The sequence below is a fragment of the Anser anser genome (assembly GCF_964211835.1).
Source record: "Anser anser genome assembly, chromosome: 1".
Classification (NCBI taxonomy): domain Eukaryota; kingdom Metazoa; phylum Chordata; class Aves; order Anseriformes; family Anatidae; genus Anser; species Anser anser.
Window position 1 is genome coordinate 190,455,773 of NC_139720.1, and position 25,972 is coordinate 190,481,744.

At 35.6% G+C, this 25,972-nt stretch overlaps 1 protein-coding gene across 9 annotated transcripts in view; it reads right to left on the reverse strand.

Annotated features, from left to right (window-relative positions):
• PAN3 (poly(A) specific ribonuclease subunit PAN3) overlaps positions 1-25,972 on the reverse strand; it is an 80,258-nt gene that overhangs the window by 27,526 nt on the left and 26,760 nt on the right. For 6 of the 9 annotated variants that reach the window (XR_014588451.1, XM_083849580.1, XM_083849578.1 and 3 more), the window contains 6 exons: positions 25,237-25,299; positions 16,418-16,579; positions 8,248-8,398; positions 1,537-1,784; positions 887-991; positions 204-261 (listed from right to left, as the gene is read on the reverse strand). Coding sequence is in view for 8 of the 9 variants with exons in the window: in XM_083849580.1 (XP_083705706.1) it covers positions 204-261; positions 887-991; positions 1,537-1,784; positions 8,248-8,398; positions 16,418-16,579; positions 25,237-25,299 (787 nt within the window). In the remaining variant the exon portion in view is untranslated. The remainder of the gene's footprint in view (positions 1-203; positions 262-886; positions 992-1,536; positions 1,785-8,247; positions 8,399-16,417; positions 16,580-25,236; positions 25,300-25,972) is intronic. The other 3 variants (XM_083849582.1, XM_083849579.1, XM_083849581.1) reach the window with 2 other exon arrangements.

Here is a 25,972-nt window from a genome sequence, read left to right on the forward strand (position 1 = left end):
AAACAAATTTCCTATTTCTGAAATACTTTGTATCTTGTTATCTACTGCTCAAACTTCATGAAAGATTAAGAACAGGTGTGTTGAGTTTGTGGTTTTCTTTTGTTATTGTTTTGTTTCAAGACACTGTTAGTATTGTTGAATACACACAGTTGCAGAACGAAGTGATTACGTTTTAATTTAATAAGAAATTAATAAGTTCTTACCAGGAATATCAGCCTGATCAATCTGGGCCATAGTTATTAAGTGTCTGTTGATCAGTTCCTGAAGAATAAATTATGTCAAGTTTTGAACCTTATAATGCATTTCACCATCTTTGATAAATGAACAGTACACTGTCTTTGAAGTACCATCTACTTGTACTAGAATAGCACATTGATGCAAATGTCCCAGGGTGGGGAAAAAATACTAGCTTGAAAAAGTTAATGACAATATGAAGTCTTTTTTTTACCTCCTCCCTTCAAGAAATTAACTATAGAGTTAGCATTGACAGAGGCATCTACTACAGTAAAGCTGAAATAAAGTACAGTAATAGCCAACCCTCAGAGAAGGGCTCATTAACTAACACCTTTCATTTCAGTGAAAGGCTTTAAAACTGGATAGGATCACAGCTTAAAAGAATGCTACATAGATCATTCATGCATACTAATACGTAATATGCAACAAGTAAGAATACTTATATAGGAAATCATGGCATGCAGGTTAGATTGCAGTCACATGTGCTGAAACCTACCCTAATCCTCTATCCTCCACAGAGCTAGATTTTTAAAATTCTTCATTGGGAAAAGTGACTACACCAATTTTTAGTGGTTATTTCTCTTCCGCTACTGATGATTTTCTACTTTTCTCCAGGATACATGACTTTCCTTTAAATTCTCTATCATCTTACCTGTCTGAGCTCATCCGCCATGAAGAAGGAAGGTGCATTTGCTTTTGGCTGCATATAAGCAACATGAGGTGCAGCTGGATGGTAAATGTGATAATTTGGAAATACCTAAAAGCAAAAAAAAATTAAGCAGTTTAAAATCCTTAAGCATAGGGAAAATAGAGTTTTGTCATCTTATTAGTTTAAACTACTGAACCATAACATCTTCAGGCACAGCGCATGTTACAAATACACTGTCAGATGCATTAGTTTCTTCCTGTGATGTTCACTACTGATGATTTCAATGATGCGTGTGCAAGCACATAACATTTTTCTAAATGCTTTTTCCCCTCCATTATATACATAAGATTCCTTTAATCTATCAGACATGAAAGCAATTTGAAATAATTGATATTTTCTATGTACATATCCACTGAGATGCATTAAATGCTTTCTCTACTTTATAAAAACAAGACTCTATACAAGGTAAATGAAAAATACACAATAAAGTTCACTGGTCTTTAAATTTCAGTGATCTCTGTGAACAATGTCAACATTTAAAAGGCCAAATCTTTAGAGAATAAGGGTTCCACAGTGTTGCAAGTAACCTCTATAGTATTAATCATTTCAGTCTTTGGAAGCTCCATGTACTTTTGCATTAAAAGCAAACATACCATTCCTGTGAGAGGTGCTGGAGTTGTATCAGTATAGAAGTATGTCGTTCCACCCACTGTTTCCTTCTGGATCACCTGGCCAGTAGATGGAGGCTGGGAGACAGCATTAGCAACAGAAGCAGAGGCACTAGTAGGCACCATATAGTTTGCTGGGTTAGGAGTATGACTTCTTCGTCGAGGAGCAGGAGATGTATGAGGAGTTATTTTGGGGGAATGAAGAGGAGAAGATCCTGCTGACAGTGACATTCCTTAGAGAAACACAAGGAGATATTCTTGATCAAATCTCTGTCATTGCTACAAACTTCACTACACTCAGTTCAGAATTAAATATTACTCTGAGCAGGTGAGAGGTTTAAGGATTGGTACATCTTTATGAAGAATTAAGTGTAAAACCAAGAGCAAGTATGTAAGCTTGTAAGAGCAAGACCGGAACAACTACATTTTCCTGAAAAAAATTTACGTTCAGAGAGAAAAGGGTTAAGGACTTGGGACGTACACACGAAGAACTGGAAAAACATAGTAGAAAGGGAGGAGATGAACCAAATTAATGCTTTGTCTGGAAGAAGAGAGTTTATTAAACTGCACAGAGAAAATATTAACAACTGCCTGATAAATGAATGTTTACATAACAGTTACAGGAACATTCATGAAGTTTGCCAAGCTCTAATTCACTTAATCTTACACGTGTTCATTTTACTAGAAGTAACTCCACAACTATGAATGCCTATTAATAGAGTTAGTACAGCACACAAATAAGCAATAAGCAATACACTACTTCTAATAATTTCAGGGGAGAAATCACCTATTTTCCTGTCATTATCAAATAAAAAAATACCCTCCAGAAGATCTATTTGTTATGTATGGATAGATAACTTCTCAGAATATGAGATCTGCTGGGTATTCATATAATTTGTTTAAAGTGATTTTACTGATTGCTGTTTACACTAGGCTTAACAGAATACTGGCAATTAAACTTTAGAAGCCTAGCTTCTAAACATAGTGCATTAATAAGGTGAAAAACAAGGGCAACTTGTACCACACGCATGCAGCTGAGAATTCTCCTCTAATTAAAAAGTCAGTAATTTCTCAGATATTTGCTTAAATTACTTCTATTTATTAGCTCTGCTTTGTCTTTTTAAAGCTGATATACAACTTAAGTTGATATAGAACTTGAAAAGTTGACAAATATGCACCATCAGTAACGTGTATGAGTTCTCATATTCGTGTCCCACCTCTACAACAGATCTCTCCTCCCCAACTTTTTTTATTATTATTTTTAAACACAAACTATAAAGGCAAATAACAATTTTGGTATTAATAATTCAATCAGTACTTGGGAAAAATAATCTGAAGCCATGTTATTTCTCATTGTATTAGCAGAATATTTGTGACCTTTAACTCCAATCATTTCACTAGTATCTCAAAAACTAGTAATCCAGAACAATTACTTCTCTGATTAAGCATTTCTGATGAAATAAGATTTTTCATGTAAATCATATGAAAATCTGAGATCTTTCTCCTTAGATGGGTCTCCTTAGTAATTTATTCTTTTAAGAAAGTACAAAATAGCAGCTCTGAAAGATACAATTTCAAACATTTTTCACTGTAAGAGTTTAAAAATTTATTCCTGCCAAATAATAGTTACAAATCTAAATCTTGAATGCCTTTGAGTATTAATGCGGGAGTGAAATAAAAGAAAGATGATCAGTTACACAAGTCCTTTTCAATGCCCTTCTAACTTCATTCATGTCTGATTTTGAAAGGACCTTGAGAGTTCAATGAAAATAGTCTGTCAGGCAAAACATATGGGCTTCTCATTTGCCAATATACATAATCAGTTCAAGATATGAAAGAAATTTGACTGGAGTTTATTTTCATACTACTAGAACACTATATTATGCATTACAAGAAATTTGCTGCTAGCACTGTGGTGGGTTCTGGCAGACAGAGGCAACAAATACCCAAGGTGATAGATTCTTTTGAGATCTGCATTAAATCCTGCAGAGTCTGGACTTTTAATTATTAATACTTAAAGTCATACGTAAAAGAAAAAAATAAGCTCTATGTCAGTTCCATTATGTAACTATGTAAGTAAAAAATAACTTAGATGCACAAACTCAAGCAGATCTCACCAACTTCATTAGGATTTTACCCAGTTAAAATCTTACTAATATTAATATTTAACCACAATAAAATAGGATGAGATGGCAGAACTCAAGCCAAACAGCTGCAATAGGCAGCAAATGGAAATTACTTCAAGAAAAAATGAAGGAAAGTGGCTGCTATATAAAGGTGAACATGGTATTCCTACTGACTCACATGAAGGAAAAAGACAGCAATGAGCCTATGATGGGGTAACAGTGTGGTGAACGTGGAGCACAGCTCACAGAATTAGACCAACTGTTTTCAACACTGCAATTTTATGTAAACATTTATTCACATGAGGGCATAAGAAAAAAAGTGGGGATTGAATCTAGCTACAATTACATTTCTATTTACAATTGTATTTTATGTAACTGCACCAGTGTAGGTGCAGTTACATAAAATACAGTTGTAAGGTGCTTCAAATTGTCCTTCTCGAGAGCTCTCTTTTCTAGTAGATGACACAGTTCCTTGTATTGGTGAATTCTAACGAAGAAGTCAAATACTACCTTGAAAGGTAAGTTGCAAGAGAAAGCTTTTTTTGCTTCATGGTTATTCACACCAAAAAAAGCGTCATCATACCAACATGTAAATGGTTGCAGGCTTTCAAGCTTTTTTGCAATATTCACTGCAACAGTGCAGGTTACCTACACGTACCTGGAGCCCTTGCTGCTATACTCATTTTACACAGAGGAAGATCGTATTATATTGTCCCTCCCTATTGTTACATTTTCTCTTCTTGCGTTGTTGTTTTTTTGTTTGTTTTTTGAAGTTTCATTGAGACTGACAAAAGAGAAGCACTAGACTTTGAAATTCATTTGAGACACTGCCCAAAGATTTCACAAGGTGTACGTGTTTAATAAATGTATTGCATGCTACAAAGCCTTAAGTTAAATGCCAAGTTATATTTTGAATTTGATAATTCTACAGATGAGCAGCATGAAAGAAAAGACATCAAGCTTGAATTCTCATTAAGGACTCAGTGTCTAAAGTTTTTAGAGTCACTGAAAGTTTACCATGAAGCAGGATTTCATTCAGCTCATTTGTATGGAGATCAGCTAGCCTACAACTAGCATTTCAAAAGAGAGTAATCCAACATATATATATTTCAAACCTTTAAAACCTTTTAAATATGTATGTTTTTAAACCTTTGTCTACAAATTTACTCAACTACAACCATATCCCTATACAACTAAGGATGTTAATCCCTATACAACTTAGGATGTTAAAACAGTCAGAGGTCAGAAATCAAATGTCTAATACTATCATGATTATGTTCTGTACTTTAGAGATACTCTACACTACTAGGTACACTGAGAAATGACAAATTGAGCTTAATAATAGTTCAAGGCTATTTCAAGGATCTCTTGAAAGCAGTATGTTTAAATTCAGTAAAAATTGTTTTCTAATAGATCATTAGCATTGTAGCTGTGTATTTTCAAGATAATTAAATCTGCTTAATTCCATAAAAAATTATAGTCATAAATTCCTCCTCAATTTATTAAAGATAAAGATAATTTTACAGTCTTTCTGCCTTCCTTATATTATTTTGCTAGGACTGTGGAACCTTCTCAGCAGCACGGCTGTGCTGTACTTGGTATGAGAGGTCACAGCAGGCTCTGTGCCTCCTGGCTCCTAAGCCTGCAGATTCAGATTGCTAGAATCAAGACTAGAATCAAGATCTAGGCACATGCACGGTATTAACATCTGGCAGGTGTACACAGCTGCTATCAGGATCTATGCATTCTGTATGGGCTCAGATTCTGTCTTCAACTAAATACAGAAGCTCTAGAATCAGCAATTTGCTGTAATTTACACCAATGACAAAGCCATCACCCTTTAGCTATAAGCTAGCTTAAAGAAAACCAAACCAAACACTTTCTCTTTTGGGGGCTATACATCTAATCTCTTTCAAGGTTAACTTGGCAGCGATGTCTTATCACTTTGATGACATCCATTAATTTCCTTGATATGCTTTGTTGCCATGCTTTAATGGTGCTATTATTATGGAACTACTACAGAGAACTGGGTAGGATAAGTCTTCAACAGACTATTTGAAGACTAAATTTCCCACGCAAATGCTAAACAGAAAGTACTTACTAGCACGGGAACAGAAGGAGAGGGAATAAGGCAGTATCCAGGGGAGCTTAAGAAAAGACCACTTGGAAAGGATGAAGGAGATCTGCTCAAAACTCTGATACTAGTTTTCTCCAACTGTTTAAATGGTATTTTATCTCACTGTTTTAATATTTTATTTAAAGCTATGGAGATGAAGATTGACTCTGTGTAGAGATTATGCTAGAAAGCACTTATCTAAGTAGATACGTGGAAAAAGTAGCTTTTTTCCATGCTGTATCCTAATGGAAGTGTCAGGTATGGATACGAGTTACCCACCATGACAGGTTAGGTTTCAGTTGTCTGTTCTACTTTCTGCAGTATTGTTGACAAGACTGATGCAAAAAATATTTTCCAGGGATACTCAATTTTGTGACCAGTTACTTATGAAATACTAGATGTCAAAAAATGTTTTTGATTTACACCTGCCTTTAAGGAGATCTCAAATTGGATATGTAAGAGAACTTAATATTTTCCATCCTCATGAGGGAAATCAAAGGATTGTTCTCTACTTTGCAATGGTTGAATTGAAGTATGGATCTTTTAAAGAATTATTCCTCCTACGTTTCCTTATTTAATATGAAATATTAATTTCCAGTATTCTGTGTACTAATGTAATCTTAATCTTATGCTAATGTTTAAATCATCAACATTTTCCTGAAAGCTGTTCTGCTGGAGAATAAGTCTCCTTCCAGTTAAATGGTGTATACCTTTATTTAAAGGAAAACTCTTGTAAACTCTCTACATTGATAAGCAAAAGCAAATTCAAATGAAACCAATAACAGACCTCCAACCACCATTTTAATGACAATTTCTGAACACATTTAATTCTTTATTCTGACATCCAGTATAACCCAGATGGCAAAGTTTCCCCACACAAATACTGATTTTGTACTTAAGAGTCTAGTCCTCTACAAAGAGCAGCTGCTAAGTCACCTTGAGGTAGCAGAAGGTTTTTGCGGTTGTATACTACTGGCAGCTAAGCCACTTAAAAACAAGTATCTGTGGGTATTATTTACACTGCATACTTCGGTTCAGAAAACTCCACACTCAGTGTACAGAAAGAAGCTTCTAGAGCAATTCAAAGCACCCAACTCAGCTTTGAACTGATATTCTCTATAACTACACAGGAAGAGCAAGAAAACAAGCCTTGCCTGAAGTTAGCGCTTATGAAGACTCCCCCATCCCTCTTCTCCTAAACAAACAATAGTATTTGAATCTAGATAGGTTTCAGCAATGGCATCTGTATTTTTCACACCTCTAGTTGTTGTAAGAACTTCTTTCATCAACATTGTTACTTATCCTTTCAAGTATTACTTACAGATAGTAAAGAAATTGGACTTTGAAGGATCCCTCTGAGATCCCACTGGATACTTTCCAAAAGTGGATCATTTTACTGTATTCTATTTAATCCTTTATATACTTTTCAATCCAGGTGACAAGGCTGAGAGGCATATAAACACAACAGTTTTCCAATAAGACTGTACAGCACAATATAGGATAAATCAGACACAGTACCGCATTATGTTCATTTGGTCGGCAGAAGCACCAATCACTTTCCTAGCCTGTTCTGATCGTTACACCATCTCACTAGCTAAGTGCTGGCTCCTTTCATATTGGCACTGATTTTTATTGCTGCTATCGCTGCTATCAGGAAAGCCTGAAGTTCTGTTGAACAGACAGTAATTGCCAGTACTGCTTTTAAAAAACAGTAAACATTTACATTATTTGCCCTTTTGTCTTTTGGCAGCTACCTAATGCTGCTTGTTCCTGAGATAGATTGCCACAGGTTTAAGTACATGCAGAAATATGCTAAAGAATCTGGGATGGGTAACATCCAGATCTGCTCATCTTTTTATCTTGAAACTACTCCATTTTTCTACAAAGCAAATATTAGAATTAACTGTTTAAAGATCAGAAGTTCAGAAGATGTATGAACAGCTTGAACTTAAAGTTTAAAAAAATCTTCTCAGTCTGAATTCTCTGACTGCATAGAACACATTTAGATAAGAGCTTTAAACATGGGAAATAACCTGATGTTGATCTTAGAAGTGAAACTACATGATATGACAAATACACTAACAGTTAATGGCTACTTTTAGGATAAGCTTATGTTCTCCTTTTTGTTACTGATCAAAAATTTAAGCCCTCATATACGCTATAAGCTTATGTTCTCCTTTTTGTTACTGATCAAAAATTTAAGCCCTCATATACGCTATATGCTGTGGCTGAACAGATTTCACAGCCTGCAGTGGGACTTCCATTATACTAAGAAATAAACTCCAAGTTACATCTCTTTTATATGTTTGAAGATTTCCTCAAAATTAAGAGCTAAAGTAGGAGGTGACTAGACTTATACACAGTAAACCTTACTATAAGTTGTACAGGGGTATGTTTGGCATAATTATAAATTCAAAGAATCAACTGTACCACAAATCATTACTCTCAACTTACCTGGTGCTAGCCCAGCAGTAGCAGGACTTCCCATGGAGGGGTGAGAGAACAAGGCTTGAGAGAAGGCAGACATACTTGACTGGGATACATTACTCAGCCTGGAGGTTGATCCTCCTTTAGGAATAAACTCACTTGCAGTAGGGTTTGGTGTCTGTTTAAAAACAAATGTAAATTAAATGTTTATTTTAAATGTGAAGAGATGGACAATGCCTATTTGGTAGAAAATACATCCTAGGCAAGCCTACCAAGAGCAAGGGATATTTAAGTTACGTACAGCTTGCTGACAAGAACAGCAGATACAGGAAGCTGATCTGCATGAACAATTTTAAATATTTTTCTGCCTTAAATGTGACGTAGTGCTAGCGAGCTTTCAATATGAAGGGCTGAGGTATGAGTTCATATAAAAACTTTGCAAAAGGCTTTCCATAAGCATTATATTATAGAAGTCGGAGAACAGACTTGACAATGAGAAAGCCTTGCCACTGCTGCACAGACTGTTCTTATGTGACTTTAGAGAATTCATCGCAAACTAAGGAGCAGTTTCAAATTAAAGCAATAACAATTATGTTCCTTTTCTATCAAATTAACTTGTTTTAATGATATATTCCATTTTATCCTTTAATAATGACTTTAAGTTTGGTATAACAGAAAGAAATAGCATTAAAGTGACTGTCAAACATTTAATATTTACTGATCATAAAACGTATAACCAACTTTCAATTTCTCTTAAAATCTGTGCTTTTTGGGGGGGGGGGGGGAAGAAGGGGGATAGTTTCAGAAGACATTAGAGGAAGAAAAGAAATTAAGACAAAAACAAAACCAATTATTATATGAGCATACTGAAGTGTTTGAAGATTATTACGTATTAATTGTCAAAAGTTTGGTTTATGAAGTCTAAAAAAAAGAATAAAATGAGAAGATAGTAACAACTTGCAATAAATAAAGGATACTGCGAATATAATCCATAATGGCTTTCCAAAGCAAATTATATTGGATCACTTTGGTTTTAGGCAGGTTTAAAACAACTAAATATTTCAATGGTTAGTTAACTTACATTTTCACCAATGTGAACAAAGTGACAGAGAATTAGTGTCAGGTTAGAAAAGAAGTGTGATTATGAAATGCTAAATTAGTGCAGAAGAGTATTTGGAAAGTATTCTTTTTTGTGCTTTTTTTTTAAACACCTTTATTTGGACAGGTCAGCCAAATATAGTATTGATGTATTTCAAAGCACTGGAAAAGAAAGAGGATTCTGAAAGCTGTAAACTTAAAAGAGGATGCTCAGGTTTAAAAGCAAGTAGTAAGAATATTCCACCTTCAATCACACAACCACTAACCACCTTATTATGTCACACATTTGTCATTCCATATGTGCATGTGTCTGAATATTAAAGAACAGCCATAATCAATTATGCAGACTAGTGAATTAACACACTTAGGACTTACATAGGTAAGAAGCTCATAGGAATCCTAAATTCTTCAATCCCACTTAGTTAAGGAAAGCTTGCTAAGGTATACGCTAATGCAGCAAAACAAACGGTAAATTGCGTTATATAGACTAAATTAGTAACTGATGTCTAAACTCAAACGATAATATTCTGGACTTATCTGAATGTTAGGTACAGGAATAACTAAAAGAATGATGTTCCTCTAGATAAAACTTGGCATGCAACAAGTTAACCAATTCTGCACTGAACTGGAGTTGACAGAAGTGGTAGAGAGCCAAGTAGAATTTGTCCAGGTAGTGACAGCTGAAAATTCATCAGACAAAACAACTGGGACAGCAAGGGACAGAATTTGTAGCACCTTACTAAAAAGGCATTTCAAACGACTTTGAAACTCAAGATTGTTTATTTATTTACTTGCTGTTAAGACTAGCCCTGGCACATCCACAGATCTACCACATCTAAAAATCTTGTCAACTAGGCAACAAAGACAGGAGATGGCAAAAAATTCAGAATATGTAAATGGAGAGAAGACACATTCTAGAAGATATCCTCAGCCTTGAAAAGAGCAACTTAGAGAGTTCCTAAAGTCCCATCCACACCATTCTGGTTAAACTTTTATTACTTTCACCAATTTATTCAATTGGTGCCTCCAGAATAGGACGACTTTGTTTTAAATGCATTCAACAACTGCTCATAGACACTTGCAGTTTTGGTCTCTAAAACAGTTACTTATATATTCATCATCATTTTACAATGAAACTACGTGAGAACTCTACTTTAACTGGTAGATGGTTTAGTTTATCCAAGTGGAAGGGAAACCTAGTAATCTGCTAGAGCAGGCCAGATTATGCTGTAGAATTAAACAGAGTAGCCCAAAAGCCTGATGGAAATTCAGTTTTCATTCAACGTTTAGGTGTCACAATTTAGGGTAAGAATCAAAGCCTAATAACGCTGCGATGTTCCTATACAACTACTTATATAAAACGCTCTCACTGAAACAGGTTTGAATTGTGAAGCTAGAACCTTCAGTATAAAGGCCTGTTTTACTTCTGAGGTTACAAGCATGAAGTTGTAACCCAAGACTTTCCTCATTGCTCAAAAAATTACAATTAGAACCAAACTTAAATAAAAGAACTTTCCACATTCAAGCTGTTTTCTAGGTGCAGAAAAAATATCTGAGCTTCAGAGTCACCATCCAAACCAAACTTATCAAGCTAATACAGCAAAATTTTAAGAATCTGTGATGAAAAATAGTTAATACTTTGTCAGAAGATTTGAAGCTTAAGCCCCAGGCCATGTTTAAATACATGTTATATGTATTTGAAGTTGCATTTCTTACACTTCCAAAAGCATACAAGTTTTCACCTGAACTAAACCACTTTTTCTGCACTTTGTTTCCAGCAAACACAGCTATAGATTCAAACACATTTATAGATTCCTCGTATCTGGAATAAGTGCCCAGTTATGACAGATTCAACTTAGTCATTATTTCCCAATCTTAAAGTAGCTTCTTCACACTAGACTGGGCTTAAAACCTAAAGTCTGAGTAAACCAGGATTAGTTAAAAAAAAGTAAATAAATAAAAAGGAGAAAACGGGTATTGATGACTTAAATACTGAGAGTAATTAAAAGAAAGCAAATGGAAGAAAAACTCAGAGATCATGTAACAAATTAAGTAATACGGTGACATTAAAAACAAGAGGGAATGCACTTCCTGAAAACCAAACAAAAAAGCAGCTAGCACTGTCTGCACTATGCAACAGACCATATCTTCCAGTTTCAAGTGTCCTATAGAGAGGCACATACAAATTGATTTCAAAACTAACTCCAATTAATACATTTCTATAAAAGAGATAAAAGAGAAACATTTACAGCTCTGTTAGCTATGTTCAATTTTTCTGAAAACTACCAATATAAAGTAACTACCAACTCATATGTCCACTAAAGTTGCCAGCATTCATTTTTTCTTTCAGCCTGGCCAGTTTAAATCTCATCCTGATTCTCTAATAAATTTATAAAAAATATTGTCAAACTAAAGCAGGAACTTATCTTCCATAAGCACCAGAATGATTCTGAGAAAATTTTACCAAAAATGTACTACTTTCAAATTTTTTGTCTGTGCTCTTCCGAAAAGATAAGAGCCTCCTTTTAGTCAGTTTTGTGAAGAAACTTCCAAAGAGATCACAAAATGGAGGCCATCCAACTCCGTATAAAAAAGTTCTATACTTCAGTATGCAAGAGAGCACAAAATGTTATAAAACACTTACAAAAAGTCCAAATTAAGTCTGAATTTAGTCATGATGCAATTAGTAAAGATGGAACCACAAGAGGAGTAAGGTGGGAAAGACTATAAAATAATTAATTTGCATCACCATCCAGCACAGAGTTTAATCTGTCTGGTGGCTAATATGTTTTAAACACTTAAGACGACTGAAACATGGTGGTGGGGGAAAGAAAGAGACTTTCTGTCAGTACTACAGAACAAAAATTCAAGATTCCTTATAGGAAATTGGAAGTAAAAATAAAGATGGCACTGAAAGCTGAGGGTAGAGGATCAGGTATCTCAGCTGCGTGCCATTGCTGACAGAACTGCACAGCAGCATGCACCTTCACTGTATGTTGCAGTTGTATACATGAAGTTTTCTGTAGTCTAGAAGATGACAATTCCCATTTCATCAACTAATTTCAATGCAGTTTTTCTATACATAGGTCAATGATAAACTCCTAAGTCTCTAGTACATGAATTCACAAATTAATCTGCAAATTGCCTTGAAGTACAGAGGTACCCTGTAACGGGGGAGGAAACCAAGACAAAGACTATGCAGCCTTTTAAAGGTCATGCAGGGAGCACATAGAAGTACTGGAAACTGCCCTTCTCTCTCATTTCCAGTTGAATGCCTCACAACAGAGCTGTACAGCAGTGGCAGAGCCGCAGCCTCCATTTCTGTGGCTGTAACACTACTCAGTTATTTCCAGTTACACACCACCAAAGGCCAACTACCTAAAGCAAAAAGTAGGCAAACTTCATTTTTATTTCAGAAGAACGCGCTAATGTACTTACCATACTAAAAACTGGAAACAAGCCTTTTTGTCCTCTTTTTATGTTGTCCTTCACCTCCAAATTCATGCTGATCTGTTCTGACATCCCGAATTGCATAGTCCTGTAATGGTTACAGAAAGCCACCACTAAACTGTACCCAAGCTACGAGCAGGGCAGTTCTCTGCCAGTCTACTATTTGGCATAGCTTTCAGAATGTCTTATTAATTCAAAAACATGCAAGAGCTTTTGTTTTTTTTTTTGTTTTTCAAATGGATAGATATGCCATAGAAGGAGCTTCACTTTACATAGAGAGCATCGTGGCAATCCCTCCGTCTCCAGAAGGATTCCTTGATGACTGTGACATCAGAGAAGGACACATTCTGGGATGTCAGAGCAGCCCATCAGACACTGGAGGTTACCAAGGACTCCAACACAAATCTCTTTCCCTCCCACTACTGAATTTGTGCAACATGCTTCCTTATTGTAGTTGCTGTCACAAGTCATTACATTACCCACACAATAAGCTCTAAAAGTTTAGGCCAGGCTGGATGGGGCTTTGAGCAACCTGGTCTAGTGGGAGGTGTCCCTGCCCATGGCAGGGGGTTGGAACTGGGTGGGCTTTAAGGTCCCTTCCAACCCAAACCATTCTGTGTTTCTACAACAAATTTCATTTCACCAGCATTACTAGCTATATTCCGACATTGCTCTTTCAGAAAAATTAGAGATGGTTTCATTTAAACACACTAAAATGTCTTAGCTTAAGTGCAGACAAAAGTTATTTGCTCCACTTTTTGTTAGCAAAATACTTCAAAGTACTGTTAAAACTATAAAGTTTAAGTCCGTGTTTCTGATGGCAAATATTTGAAGAAAAGTCATTTCTAAGATTTTATTTTTTAATTCAAGAAGCCAAAAAAAATTGCTGTTCATTGTGCCTATAAACTGATCCATATAACAAAAAAGTCATATCCATTCCTACTACCCTATATATACTTTGATATTATAATACGTATCCCATGGCATGGTAGTAACACAGAACATTTCCTAACACAGGAAAGGACATAACACTGAAGAATAAACTTGGCTTTGTGCTTCTGCTTTTTATGGCACAACCTAGAATGCTGTGCGTCCACTGTGTGGACTCCAGTTTTAAGGACTGGGTCATGCTTATGTGACTAAAATAAATAGGTTTGGATTATAAATCCATAGCCATGCAAACAACTATAACATTTTACAATGCATCTTGCAAACTACCTTGTTGTGTAGAACAGCCATTTTTCTGACAAAAATCTTTACACCTTTCAGAACAGCAGTTAACACTGCACCATGAAATAGGGTCTTCCCACACCTTAAATCACACATTTGGAAGAGTGGACGTTCAAATAGGCACAAGAGCTTCAACATTTGCACAGCACTAGAAGCTTTCAGCAATTCTGAGACGTATGTCTGCTTCTCATCTTCAAACAAATGGAAAAAAGATGCCCTCAAACAGATGTGCCTTCATCACAATTTAACCTGTCTACTTATCATTGCTTAGCACTCGTCATCAGCCTGGATTTACTTTGTATTACCTACATTCACACCTGCAAAAAACAGCCTGTCTTTCAAAATACTGGAGACCTATGCTATCTGTGGATTCATGTCCAAAAGGAGAAAAAGAGTCAATCTGAAATCTCAATATGAAACTTTTTTTAAGTGTAGTTTCATGTAGCAAGCTTCTCTAATAACCACAGCCATCTTTTGTGCTTTTACAATTAACATTTCCAATTTTTAAAGTTCTTGAGCTTTGTTTTAGCAGTGACTTCAAAACTGTTCACATGAATACAAAGAGTTGCAAGGATCTGAGTAATGTCAAGACAAAATTCAGTCTCTTATCTATGCAGAGCTTTATATATCCTCATTCTCACGAGGATACAGCCTGTTTTCATACCCTTCTCCATTCACTCTTGTCAAACTCCACTATTACTGTGCTATCCCTTCCCTGTCTTCTCTAACTATTTCCTATGGCTGGAACTTCCTTCTCTTCTTATTTCTACCAGATATGCATATACATTTTCAAGTCCCACACCTCCATGGTAAACTACATAATTGCACTTTATAATACAAAATCCTATATTGTACATAGATTAACTCATTTATGTAGTAGGGACTGGCACAATAAGGGAACTTGGAATTGCACCAATGCCACTAACCAAAGAAAGCTTAGGGACCTTGAGCTTTGTAGGACGCAGATACCAAAGACAATTGTTCCTGGCCAGAAGCTCCCAATCTCTGGCTACTGGTTCTCCAGCCTCCAGAAAAAAAAACACTAAGTAGTTCCACTTTATTGTTATGCAGAATAGATTGATGACAAACCTTGACATTACACAGAACAACAAGAGAAAACAATGGAGAAAAAAAGGGGGCTTTTCCTGCTCCTTAAAAGCCCACTTGAAATTTGAAGACTGATTTTTCTCTTTTCAGAGCAACTGCCTACTAATTAGGGTTTGCACTCCCCATTAGATAAACGTGGTTAATTCAATCTGTCAATCTTCTCTCACTTGAGAACAGCTGTGCTTCGCTGGCTCCAATCACTCTTCTGCAACCTTGCCTGGTCCATCTACTGATGTTTCCTTAAGGCTTCGTCTTTTTCTGCTAGTGGCTTCTCTGCTTCCCCATCAGCAGAAGAACCAAGACTTACGCCCAAGCAACTATGCAATATATTATCACTTTGCATGCAACGTGCTGCCCATGACTCCTAATTTCAGCAATGCAAAGATGCCCAAACATTAAGTAAAGCAAAACTAGTACTGGTATTGCAGGGCTCTAATATCCGCTTCATGTTTGCCCTTCTGTCATGTTGAAAGTTCAGTGACACTGAAGAAATTTAAGTGGCCACAGACTCTAGCTATAAGCAAGTCTGTTGTTGATTTACCCATTTCTATCACTTAAACACAAAAAAGAAAATCCTCCCAAAGACTGAAGTCTTTGAAGAACTTAAGTTCTTTCTCTGAAGAATCAAAAGCACCACTTAAGTGCAAAATAGTACTAGCAGCAGCATTGTAGTTATGACAACTACAATAATTTTCATCAAAACCCCTTCTAAACCCTGACATCGAGCAGATTCTTCCCAGACAAGAATCACCCTCTATTATCATGCTAAGGAGAGCCTGCTACTTCAGAATCAGATATGCTCAAATCCAGCTCTTGAAGAGACAAAGTCAGGAATAAAGAAAGTAACATGAAAGTTTTCAGCACAAGTTGAGAAATGTAAGCTATCCCAACATGAAACTTAAGAACTTATACTTTCTCTTCATAGTGGTTACATTCCACACTGCAGGATTTTTTTTTTTTTTTTTTTGCATTTTGTCAATAATTTTAACAAAGGTTACTAATTTTCCACAGTAAAAACTTTGCTCACATGAAGATTAAAATATGAGATCGTGTTTGCTTGCTTTTAAAACACACTTAATGATTGCTTTTGCTTCTCCTCCATAGAATATAACAATCAGAGTACATGACACAGGGGTGGGTAAAGAGAATAAAATATCTGAGTCATTCTCCTCGGGGGGCCACTATGACTGTTTTGCAAGATATTTTATCCTATCTCAAAGCATATTTGGAGTAACCCCTTCTAACATTCTGCAGAGTTTAAAATCAAGCATCCAAAAATACTGAAAAAGTGACTAGTAAAAAATAATTTTACCTGTAAATTGTTTTCTGTGACTCTGTTCCACCAAACCATATTGATGGGTTCTCCTGTTTTACACCTGTCAGCCAGACAGCCGATAGGGTTCTTTGATTTTCTTGCTTTTGATCCCACCGGAACTATCCTCTCATCCAGCATCCCCAGTCGATACTTCCTGGGCTACGAAAAAGAAGGAGAGAAACCAGGCCACTCCTAACAACCCTCATCTAAAGCTACGCTACAATAGGCGTTACACTGATTTCATTTCTGGATTGGTGGAATAGGAAACAATTTGCAAGTAAAATTTATCTGAGACTGTTTCCTTTCAATCATTATTATTTAGTTGTAACAATGTTTTTCAAAAAAACTTCAGGGACTGCTAATTATTTGTAAGCAAAATTTTCCATCACAAGTCAGCCACTGAAATACAAGTACGTATTTTCAGGAATTCAGTAAAAATTAGTTTTAAAAAATCCATATTTCTCTGACAGATACCTTCAACCACATCATAATACTGAACTCTAATACTTCCCTTAATATTTTTACTGAAGAAACCAACATTGACTTTTATACACTTCTTTTTAAGTTCAGATTTCCCAAGACTCATCTCTTGAAGATTTTAAGTCTTTTTATTTATTTTTTTAATAACAGGTAAAACTGAGTAGCCAATTATAGAACAACTCAACAACAAAAACATTTCTGCTCAAGTTAATATTCAAAAGAGTAACTTCACATACTGTCTTAAGTGAAGGCAAACAAATTACCATGACAAGTGCATAGGAAACCAACTTAAACTTGAGAAAATAAAACATGCTTTAAGTAGTAAACATGCAGGAGATGTTTAAGCCTCGACAGGAGTTAAATTTCTATTACATTGGTAATGATCTCTACAAATAAAACTGTTTGAAAAGCATGATATGAACATTAAATTAAAAAAGACACTGAAAAAAACGTTAAGGACTTTCACGCAGGTGAGGTTCAGAAGTTCTCCAAATTGCTCTATGCTTTCAAACCAACGTGTACTTTCCCAGATAGTAAATATAACCACAAGAAATATTTCAGCATGCAAGTTCATTTAGACCAAGATCTTTTTTATACCAATTACAGCAAAACCTAGGGGCTTGTTTTTTTTTTTTTTTTTTTTTTTTTTTTTTTTTTTTGTTTTTTTTTTTTGATGTGCAAGCGTAATTGTCACCATCTGGACATAGACCACTTTTTATTAATCAAAGTTTAACTTACCTGTATTCAGTTATCTGCTTCTTCTGGTAAGAAATCTTAGCAAGATGTACCTTGGTATGCATTTTAAAAACTGTTCCTCAATAAACAAGGTGACAATATAATTGGAGATTTCCCACCCATACACAAATGGTAAAATAGATGTCGAAACTATAATAAACTGGCTGCAAAGTCATAACCTAAACAAATTCCCTGATCTAGTTCCCTGAAGTCTTTTAGTCTGAAAGTTTTGGAAAAAAATAACATTGAAACAAGTCACTAGTAGCTCATTTGCCTGTACAAGAACAAGAAACCCAACACTGAATATGAACTACAAAGGCAAGAAACTGCATAAAGATCAAGTTAACTGACTTTCATAACAATCAACAAGGCTGAATTTTAGTTACAATTAGAAATTTGGTAAACTATGATGGATAGGTACATAGTCCTCCTGTAACTCCAATGCAAACTGATCACAGTAGAGCTAAATACAGGTTGTTTATGGGAAGAACCACTCTACTGTTGGACGACTTCCCAACTTAAACTACTACTATCATAAACAGCAAAGCTGTAAGGTCTGAGAAACCAGATATATAAATTACGGTGAAGTTAAGGGCAAGGTTTGAATATAGTATGCTATTTTCTTAGCTTGGCTGTTGGAAATAATAGCATCATGAAAATATCTACTGCAGTTCACTTGACATCTTCCTCAACTCTCTCTCAATGCTCTTCCAAGCGCAGGGCACCGTCTGCCTCAGGCTATGGGACTACAATCCAGCATTCAGCCATGTTTCGATTCATAAAGGGGTTTTGAATACTTCATAATAAAAGGTGATATATAAATATTTGAAAAAGGAGAGCCAAAACAAAAGAGGAGAGGAGCTTTTGTGGAGGGAGACTATTTCCTTTTCAATGGGATTCAGGTTCCAGGCAACAGAACAGAACTATTTTAGGCTTTGAGGGACCATGTTAGGGGGCTGGCAGAAACAGTGGTTAATTCCATGCCATAAATCAACTTTGAGCAAATATAAGCTCTTACACCAGTAATTCACAGTCTTAAAAAAAAAAAAAAGTCAAACCAAAAAGCCAAAGGGTGAGTGGGCAAGACAAAATTAAAATTTTGCTTTTATTACCTATCACAAAACATCACCAGATTACAAGGCCAGCATTCCATTGTTAAAACAATACAACATTAACATTTGGGGGGAAAAAAAGTCTATTTGCATTTAAACCATTCTAAATTACACTGATTTTCAATGAGCAAAATTGCATCTGAATCAGAAATCCAATCAGAGTTTACATGAGACTAGAAAACAAAGTATCTGCCAAGAGCAGAGGTTCTATAGAAAGGAAAGAACAAAATAGACCGAGCAGTTTGAAAAAGACTATCAAGTTTCCTACACTCCTGCCTCCTACATAGAGCAGCAAATAAAGCAGAGACAGAAGACTGCACCTTGGAAAAAGAGCAAGAACTCAGCATCTACTGATCGTTTCTGAACTGAGGTGTCTGCCTAAGAAAAGGAGACATGATCATCTAGACAAACCCAATTTCTTGGCATGGGTCAACTCTTTTGGACGGTTACAAAAGCAATTGCGTGTTTGTCTTCCGTAACATTTTTCTATAAGGTACAAAAACCCTGCTCAGCCATATAGATGAAGGGATACTTCAGCACACTGATTTTTTATTTTTTTTTTAGGGAAGTGGCTAAAGCATTTAAGTACTTCATAATTCCTAAGGAAGTATTTCTCAAATGAGGTTGCAACTCCCAAGATGGTTACATGTTCCAAATGAGTTAAGGTCAAAAATACCCATTTTAAAATTAAAAATAAGGTTAGATTTCATATTAATTATTATAGTTTAAGAGGGGAAAAAAAAACAAAGCCAAATTACTACAAGGCATTACTGGAACAGTTGAGTTCCTCCAGGGCAAAGAAGTAAGAAGCAATAGTAATTACTGGTTGCAAATGTTTACATGAAGCAGGGAACAGCTAACTACGTTTAATTGCTAGCAACAGCTTGGCTCCCCAGGGTGAGAAGGGTAAGCATTTTCAACCATAGCTAGTAATTATGACCCTTGCCCTGTGAAACCAAGCTTCTGCCAGCAATTAATGGTAGGAAGCTATTGGTTGGCATGATTAGAGGGAAGGTGTTACATTAGGAAAGATCAACCCCCAAAGTCTCAGAAACATTACGCTTAAACAAGAAATCCACTCTAAAAACAATAAGGACCTGAGTAGCATCTTCACATCAGAATACTACTACAGATGAGTAACTTAATTAGCCCACGCTAGAAAATTTTCCTCAAGTCAGCTTAATTACTTGCCTCCCATTCATTCAAAAGGAAGCTTGGGAACATGTTTAGCAAGTCTATTTTCTTCCTACTATCTGCTGTAACAAGGTTATGCCTCGCCCCTAGTTTCTCCTGTTTCATGGACAAGAAAATGCAACTAACATACATTAGGCAATGCCCCGCTTCATCTTTCCAGTTCAGGGGCTGGACACACCGATGTTATAAGGCTATCCTAGAGGGAAAAATAAAAACTAAAAAAAAAGGTTCATGAAGATTCAAACCATAAAGACTCCTCCTGTCTAATAACCTCTATGTAATATTTAAGTCTGGATAAGGCAGAAAACCAAAACAGACTATTCCAAAGTTTTGTTCCACTGAAGATCTGTAGTTGGATCAGCCATGCCCCAAACTGTATTTCTGCTCCTTAAAATGTACTTACCCTCTGATGGGCTTTGAGTTTTTAGATTTTCAATACAGTTTCTATACCAAAACATGCACAACAAAATTTAGCATACAAACACATGAGCAGGCCATAGTGTTTTAAAAATATTGTGAATAATCTGAGCTCTAATAATAATCTAAGGCTGTCTACATGCATATACTGAAGCAAATACTTCATGGTTCTCTATCACAGGCTAACTTAAGTAGCATTACCTTAAATTACCATAGCCAAAAAGATACCATAGTAGCATTAACTAGGATTCACCTCTTGTACAGTGAGTTGACTGTATCATGTACAAACATATACTAGTATTATATCGTCAGACAGGAAAAACTGGGTATACCATATTTTATTTTCCTTGCACTGCTACAAAATTAAGAAATGTGCTTTTAGTTTCAAATGTTGACTTGCCTTGTAGGATTTCAGTTTCTCTTTTTTTTTTTTTAAGCAGAAGTTAGTATCAAGTAGACCATTAGAAAAAGATTAAATGCTCAGCTACTGTGCTACTCTACTGAGCCAACATTTTTATTTTCTTTCTTAAAAACTAAAAGCTGACTATGAGCCAAGAACTCCCCTGGCAAAGCTTGCAAATGACTCCTGTTAAATCAGAACTCTCCTCCTTCCTTCCTTCTTTCAAACAGCTATCATCAGAGGTGGTTTCACCCAACAGCCATAGCAGATCAGCTGGAATAAGACAGTGAAACAACCAGCTATCTATATGAACTTCAGCATGGCTGTGAGGGAAAGAACAAGTCAGAGCCAGAATCCATATACAGGCACAATCAGCTGAGTAGCATTAATTGCAAGTACAGCTGCATGAATGGATTCACAAAGTATTACACCTTAACACTAGATGGGGTCACTAGGAATACCCTAACAGATTTGCAAGCTGGTAATATGAAAAAAGGCAGCTGTCTTGTCATTACTTTTTAAGCCTTGCAGCTAACATTGCTACAAACCCCTTACGTGGTTTAGGATTTGGCTAACCAAAGTACTCTCTTCACTTCCTATTTCATTGCAACCTCTCTTTGGTACACAGGCAGCCAACACTTGTTTATCTCAGCTTCCGAATGTTGGAACCTTCGGAACCTGTTTGACTTTGAAAATCCACAGAAAGAGGAATAGTAGCCTAACCTTTGGTCTAAAAGTTTAAAAAAGTGTTTGTTGTTTGTTTAAGAAAAAAGAGAAAGTATACCAACATTTACAATGTTTATATATTTACAATTTTACTGTTTATAATGTTATACATTGAAATTCCATGTACCTTTTTTTTTCTTTTTATTGTTCATAAAACCTTGGTTTTCCTCTGGATATAAAATTTCACTAGTTGAAAAGGGTCATACAGAGACAGCAAAAAAAATATTCTTCTGCTCAAAGAAAGCTAAGGTATCCCATGTGGCATGGAAATAGCTTTAACCCCATAACATATTTAATCATTACAACAAAAATCTTGGTTCAACCAAATCTGAGTGAAAGCTCCAACAGATCAGGCATTACATCTTATAGCTAAATAAAACTTTTCAGGTGTGAATACAAAAAAGTATTTCAGGAGCATGGAAGTTGAAGACGTGAAAATCCTGAAACACTCAGATGGAGCTAAGTTGACATATCGAAGTCTTGACTCAAATTTTGCAGCCAAGCTAGGTCAGGTAAGGTATGAATCACAAAGAGCTGAAACCTACCACAGTCACTGGCAGAGTTCTTTGCTAAAAAATCACTATAACCTGCTGAATTGAAACAAGCCGGCAGAAAAGCAGGCTTTTTCCATCACTATAGCAGACAGCTCTATGTAGTGAAGACTTACCAGAGGACCACCACCCCAAGATACAGTTAAGAACCAAAAGTATAGGGAAAAGGACTAAAGATTTTTTTTGCAACTTTTACTCTATTTATTTAGCATGATTTCTCAAAAATGGTGTACTTTTCTAGCTGTTTTAAGTATTTGTATAGAATTTTCAACAACTGTGCACACAAGTTTAAGAAATCCTTCAATTAATATACTGCTAATCAATCTTACTTGAATAGTGCATGCACCTTACTATAGAAAGAGTCAAAAAAGCTTGTAAATATAAGCAACAATATCTCACACATTCAAGCTATCTGACAAAGGTCTAGGTGGCTAACTAAAACAATACACTTAAAAATGGGGAGTGATGGTAGCTTTCGAAGTTTTAGATATCTGTAGGTCACACAATATATCTGAACTGCTTAGACACAAAACCAGCGGAGGTCTTTTTTAATGCAGTTCTACGGTAAGTGCTACGCTGTGAAGCCATCTTATTCTGCTCTTTTCCTTCAAATACACAATAGGGGAGACATCAAAAACATAGTGACTCATCAATATAAAAGTGTTCAGCATTCCTAAAAGAAGGTGCTTAAATAATGTGATTTCTTACAGAACAATCACTAATCCATACATAAAACTCAATCAGAATAAAAAATTCACTCATGTTACACACATACCATCCTATGTAGTGTTTACTAAGACAGCAACAGTACACAAACAATGAACAATTCCAGTAAGTAACAGTTCCAAAGAAAACTGTAAACCAGGTCAGATATCATATCCTTAAAACACATTTTAGACAGAGGTAGACTTCATACTACCTGCAAATATTTACTAGTTCTCTTTAGAAGCGTAATCTGTTTTTCTATTTTCCTTCAACAATTTTTGGCATCACTTACCAACTGTGACATTTTATTATTGCAATAGAGATGTATAACCCCAGGAGGAAGGTTTCAGGTTTTGAAAGTTAAGTTTAGCCCCCCCCCCCCCCCCCCAAGATGCATTATAAAGTGTGTGCAGCCACAATTCTGCAGTTTAAAACACACAGTGATGTGAGGTGTTGTTTGGCAATGACCCCTCAGCTACTCAGAACATGCTTCATGCTTTTGAGGTGGTGGTATTCCAGGGACCATGAAACATGGAACATTTTTCATTAAAGGTAAACACAACAAGATCAAACAGCATGCATGGCTCTTCAGTTAACACCACTGAATACTATAAAGATGAGGTATCAGAGGTGTCAAGACAGAGCTGGAGATGGGCAGCTGGAGCAAAATACAGGTTCCCAACAGGTAACAAAACTAGATGGAGGACAGAACACTCAAAAATAAGCTAGAAATAGTTCAGATCTTGAGAATTTTTTTATAAGACCTAGACTTAGCTTTACTATTTTCTTTCAAGAGGAAAACTCTCCTTGTCCTCATTAAAAAAGCCTGCATTTATGTGGGCTAGGCTTATAGGCAGTCTTTTGTTTCAAAATAATGTTATCTGCCTATTTATTACTGTTGATCAAATTATATGAATTAAAGAAGTCTGCTGTCCAGTCCCACTTGCCATAGATCTCTACAGAAAACCCTCAAGAACAGCAGCATCCTGTTCTTGGTAAAGTTAAGTCCAAACAATCTCTGCCATAACTTCCATTCTAGTTAGAGTATGTTGGTCCTGGCTTTTAGTCACCTAAAATCAGTGGAAGGAGTTCTAAAAAGAATTTTGTAAAACACATACAAACAGCTTTAAAGTTATATTGAAGTTCTGTTTACTACAGCAAATTGGTTCACTCTTTGCAACCTGAGGACTAACAGTAATCCTCACTTTAAGCACCCTCCTCTAAGTGTGACTGAAACATTAAAAAAATTAAACCAGTGTCAGGAACTTTTCAGAAGAGTTCAGTTTCCATGAGGATTGAAGGTATAAAAAAATAAAACAAAACTTAGAACAAACAATGTTTTCCACTACCCTTAAGGCTGACTATTGAATAGTGGTGGAACTGTTTAGTCCAGATTGGTGGTAACAGTCTCAGAACAAATTTAAACAAAAGCTTCATCACTTTTTTAAAATACATTAAGCTGTCATTCCCTTGGCATCAGATTCTCATCAGTTATGTTGCACATATTTTTATGAACTGTTTACCAGAACCACCAAAATGAATACAAACAAATGAGTTTTCCAGACAGATTATTTCCGAGTTTACAGAGGAACTTTTTTCTAGATAAAGATCAAAGCCAATTTAGGAAAAAACACCCAAGAACTCCAGATTCAGAATGCTACCCTATTTTTAGCAAGCATAACATGTATTTGAAGAAAAACAAAATAAAAAAAGTGACATCATTATTCTCAGGGAAGAGGGTTAGTCTAACTCTAGCTTTTGATCCATGCTTCACAAATCCTATTTGTGCATTGTAAATTAATACTTACCTGAAAATCTCTTATAGGAAATTCACTTTAAGGTTGCTTGTCTTACTGCATGTAGAGTTACAACAACCGGACAGTAAATCCAGCAGGGTTTACAGTTGACAGAACCTCCACCAAGGCTCCATCTATAGAAATACTTAGCTCCTTTGATTTCATTTTAAGTATCCTATAAAATGTCTTTAAATAGTAATCTTAGCTTTCCTGGAATCTAAAATTGAAATGCAATTTAATAATTTCTAGACAGAGAAAATAAGGTATATGAACATTCGAGGTTAAAGGACTACATTTACTTTTCAAACAAGAAGTAAAATTGATCAATTTTTTTTAAAAGCTGTAACCAATGTTTTTAAACATGAAGATTATCATAAGCAACTTCAGTAGCCCAGTCACTACCGAAAAAGCAAGGATATTAAGAATTCTGATCAAGTCTTATTTAATATTTTATTATCAAATATTTAAGCTCACATGGCTTGCCCACTCTTAAAGGGCTGCCAGAATAACACAATCAGTAATATTCAGAGACAATATTAATAAGCTTAAGACATCTACATATTACAAGTTTTTATAGAAACTATTTATCGTTTTACACAAACATCCAATTTTTACATACTTGCAAGTAACTTAATTCCAAATATTTAAAATATCACAATTCTAATTTGTAAAGCAAAACAATTACTCTTTATTCACTTACCAAGACTGTATTATATCTGTCCTCCAAGTCAGTGATAAACGAAGGAAATGCTGGTTTTGCCAGCTAGTTCAGAACAAACAAAACCTTAGCCCTGGGCTCTTAGCAAGAAAATGGAAAGGTTTTTTCAAATAGTAGATGTTGTAAACACCTACATTTGAGCTAGCCACCAAGGCTCCCTTTAGAGTCATTGACCAGAAACGTGCATTTCTGGAAGGTTAGCTAGCTTGTGTTACAGCAGGTATTGAACACTGGCCATTTAAGTCATGTTGCTCAAGCTCTAAATAAAACTCAGTTACTGGAGTAGGGTGCAAATCACAGAATTTTTTAAAATACCCAGCACTCAAGCACTTAGTTCAAGGAAATGTATGACTATATTTGAATATTGTACTCAAAAAATACTAAAAATATTAAGAAACAACATCCAAGACTATTTGCAATGTATTGTCTGGTTATTGAGTCAGTCACAGCAGAAATTCATTTCTGCTACACCACGCATTGACATTAGTCTTTTCTACTGTGCTTTTCTTAATATCAGCCAAGTGTTCCTTTAAGCTGCTCGTCTCTCTCTACTGACTATAGAGGGAGCCTTGATGCCTTGATTTTAAGACAGTTCCAATCTTATTAGATGAAAACCTCCCCCTTACTAGCATTATTTAACAAGATCTTTTACACAAATATACATCACAAAATGGAAGCCATAATGAACAATAAATGACTAATAGGCGAAGCAAAACAA